General features: G+C 43.7%; 1 protein-coding gene across 1 annotated transcript in view; it reads right to left on the bottom strand.

Annotated features, from left to right (window-relative positions):
- LOC119308587 (protein unc-50 homolog) overlaps positions 1 to 1,573 on the bottom strand; it is a 5,472-nt gene extending 3,899 nt beyond the window's left edge. The window contains exon 1 of the mRNA XM_037584716.1: positions 1,347 to 1,573. Coding sequence (XP_037440613.1) covers positions 1,347 to 1,433 — 87 coding nt within the window. The 5' untranslated portion in view covers positions 1,434 to 1,573. The remainder of the gene's footprint in view (positions 1 to 1,346) is intronic.
- Positions 1,574 to 4,007: the final 2,434 nt, after the last annotated feature.

A 4,007-nucleotide genomic window follows, 5' to 3' on the forward strand; every position in this document is an offset into this window, starting at 1 on the left:
CCATGGTATGTCTTGGGGGTATTTGGAATAAGAGAGAGGATAAGTGACTTAATGTCAATGTTCGCCCATAAGTGATAAAGGGATGGAGGAAGATAAATTGATGGCAAAAGAGTGAGAAGTTCATGACCTTTGCATATATATCTCATATTTGAAACAAACTTAAAGACTTCTGCCTCATATTTTGAATGCAGGGGCCTATTTAGTGAACAGGTAGAATCATCTAAAGTGCCTGTGCTATCTTTAGGCTGCATACTGAACATTTTCTTGCCAGAGGTGCTACTCTAGGAAGAAAATTCTAATAGTTGTGACAAAGTAACAAACTGAATTACAGAACCAAAAGTAAAGGAAACAATGAATACGACAGAACAATGAACCAAAAGTGTGTCCCTCGTACTATTGCAATGAAGCAATGTAACTGTTCTAATCACAGTGGATGCCCACAATCTGTGCTAGAACACGCCTTCAAAATCCAAGCATCAAGACGGACTCAATTCTACAACAATCTACATATAATGTTCAGATTTCAAAGTGTTTTCTTTTTCTTTTTCTTTGACAAGGTTGTTTATCTTAATTCCCTGTATGTGTAGGAAGGTTTTAAGAAACCTCTTGTTGTAACAATTGAACCCCAGTTTTAATATGAAGAGGAAACAACAGATATGAGCAAAAATCTTGACAACTCTGCAGTGCATATAAATGTACAGCTCAGGTGAAGTAATTCTACTCAGTTCCCAAAGTCACACAAGATAGCTGAAAATCCTAATAATCAATCAAAATAGACCAATATCCCAGATCAAGAACAAAGCACAAGAACCTACCCTTTAAGGCCAAATTAGACAGTCTTGAATCCAAGGTGACACCCATTCCTAAACCCATTGATTGATGCATCAAGGATCAGGTAGATTCAATAACATCAAACAACTAAATCAGCTCCCAGCTCATTGGTGCAGAGTAATGCAAACTCAACCAGATGGCCTGAAAGTGGATTGAACTATGCATCCTCGAACTCACCCACTGACCTCACCTCCCCTTAGCCTCTCATAGATGCTACGCTGAGGGTGTGGGGAATCCACTCCACAAACGCCCCCAGGAAGCAGAAATTGAACCAAACGTACTAAGATCCCTCCTATGAACAAACCTTCATCCTACCTTGGACAAACCCGCATTTCCGCGACATATGAAACCCTAACGAGATTCGAGATTTTCGTGGCACCAGCCCAGCAAATCGCAGCAGCTGAAGCACCACGCAGCCTTGCAAACCCGTACGCCATATCAGCGCCATATGCATGGCCAAGAGATCCGGACGAGTGAATGTGGATTCCGAGGAGGAGGAGGAGACCAACACCAACCTTGACGATACGGCGGAGATACGGGCCGAAGAGCGGCGGGGCGGAGCGGGCGGCCCCCCGGCCCTTGGACGCCGTCGTGGGCAACATCGTTCTCCCCTCTCCTTCCTTCTGCTGCCCCTCCGCTCTCGCGATCTGCTGCCGCTGCTGCTGCCTGCTTACTCTTCTGGTGGTGGTGGTGGTGGCTGTCACAGCCGCGGGGCACGCGAGATCTGGCTTTCCCTAAGTCGTTCGTGTCTGTCAGTGTTTTTGTTTTCTCCTTTTTTTTCTCGGGAGCTCAAAGCTAACAACTGAGGTTTTTCCTATCTAAAAACAGCAGAAGTAGTGAAAAGTACATCCAGGATCGTCGACCACTTAGCGACGACTACAAGCACCGAAGCAAGCCGAAAAGCACGTTGTCATCATCGCCCTCCCTTACCGAACTCGGACAAATTTTATTGTAGTAGACAGTTGAGAAGTCATCGTGCTAAGGCCTCACAGGACCCGCGCACTAGAATAGTATCTGTTGTTAATGGGTGAAGCAAAGATCTGAAGTGTCCAACATGTAGACATACCAACGCAAACGAAAGAAGATAGAATCCAAGTAGTTCCATTGAGGACAAGCGCCAATGAACCCTGCGGAATCTACCAGAGATACACTTTCACACGCCCTCCGAGGACGCTAGACGCATCACCAAGACAGGGCTGAGTGAGGAGAACCTTAATTCATTTTTAGGTAGTCATCGTGGCCACGCCTTCCTAAGAAGAATACAAACCCTAAGAAGACACAAAATAAGACACGTAAAAACTGAGCAAGCGTCCTCCTGCCAGCAAAAGCCAAGGTCCACCGTGTCTCCATGGCCTAAACCACAGGAGACGAGGCATACCTGCAGCGGCGATGGTAGGAGGCGAGAAACCCTAATCACATGGTCGTGAGATAGCATAGGACGAAGGAGCACACGCGGTCGCAACACGAGACATAGCTTGTGTATCTGCTATCTATGAAATTATGATGTATGAGTAATCTATAATGTTTTTACTTGTTTTTTTATTTGTGATTCAATTATGATGTGTGAGTAATCCGCTTGGTTTTTTTATTGAATGGGATAAGAGTCAAGATATAGCCTCCTAAAATTCATAGTACAATTTCCTCTATATATTTCTGTTATTAAAGGAGATTTGGTGTGTGTAAGTCGTTATTTTTTGTTTCGTCCCCTTCCCATATGAGTTCACCCTCCTATCGAGTTTTCCTCCCACCACGAACCTTCTTCCCTCCCCAACAGTTTTTTTCTTATCCCCACACATCACCGTATGGGTCAATCCCTCCTTCCCACCACGCCGACTTCCAAAGACCGCCCTCCCGATGTGGAGCACCACTGCACAGGGCACCCCCTTCTATCTCCCCTTTCCCTCACAAATCCTCCCATTCTCGACCTAAACAGCTACTCCTCTTCGCCCTCCCCGATCTGGCACAGTTGGAGCCAGGCCCCCGACGACGATGGCAACTTCCGACCACCCTTCGCCCCCATGTGGAGGACACCCGCGCTCAACGGCGACAACGGGCTCCCTTTCTTTGTCGCGTCCCCCATGGTAGCCGCCTCTCCCGTGGATCAGTGCGGGCTCATCCAATCTGGGGAAGATGATGTGGGTTCTGGTCGTGAAGAAAGAAGGCACAAGCTGGGGTGGAAGGAAGAAAGCCGCTGACTGTCGCGAGAGAGGAAGACAATAACGACCAACAAATAAAGCACGGCTGTGCGCAAGATTGGATCGGAAGAGCACAAGTTGCAGGTGAAAAAAAAATACCTAAGGCTATAACTCTAACAACATGATCATGAGACAACTATGATTGAAACATGAAACAGTCCCATGACGTGATTTTGCTCAACGGGCAAGTGGTTTCTTGATTACTGCTAATTCTTCTGCAACATGAATCGCCATGTTTTCTACATATTCTCAATATTTAAGATGAAGCGAGACATTACAAATGAACATAAAAAGTGACATTTTAGCATAATGTATCCTTCATGTGAAATTCGGGATGCCTGACGGAACCTACATTACCCACAAGGGAGACCCATAAAGCTGATGCTCTTTGGATGTGGAGTATCTGCTCCCGAGCTCAAATGCTCTCTGATGAACAATAAAATCAGAAAATATTATAAAAAAAATTAAAATCTTTTTGTGGTAAACCTTGACAAATTTTTCGTGTGCTTGCAAAAATTCATCATGAAAGTTGTGGAAAAAATCAATGCTCCAAAAATGTTGTTTTTTAAAGCATTTTGAAGTGCTGGTTTTTTTTGCCATGACTTCCATAAATGTCATTTCTTGCTGAAATTTGTCGAGCACACAATTTTTTTTGTCAAAGTTTACCATAAAAAGAATCCAGTTTTTTTTATTTTACTACTATTGTAACGCCCGGATAATTAAGCTACAAGGAACCTCTGCTAATAATGTCACGTCACCTCGGTTACTGTAATTAAACTCGCGTTGATCCGAAACCGATTCAAATTCAAATTTAAAACAAAGGCTAACAACAAAAGGTTTCAAATATTAAAACTAAATTGTTCGGGTTGTGCCAAATAATGCATAGGTAATTATGATGGAGAAACCACATTTTTATAAAAGGTTTAAATGTACTTAAGTAATTAAAACAGTAGGTAAAAAAATTAAATAAATGTCTTCTGG

This window comes from Triticum dicoccoides, chromosome 5B (genome assembly GCF_002162155.2).
Source record: "Triticum dicoccoides isolate Atlit2015 ecotype Zavitan chromosome 5B, WEW_v2.0, whole genome shotgun sequence".
Classification (NCBI taxonomy): Eukaryota; Viridiplantae; Streptophyta; class Magnoliopsida; order Poales; family Poaceae; genus Triticum; species Triticum dicoccoides.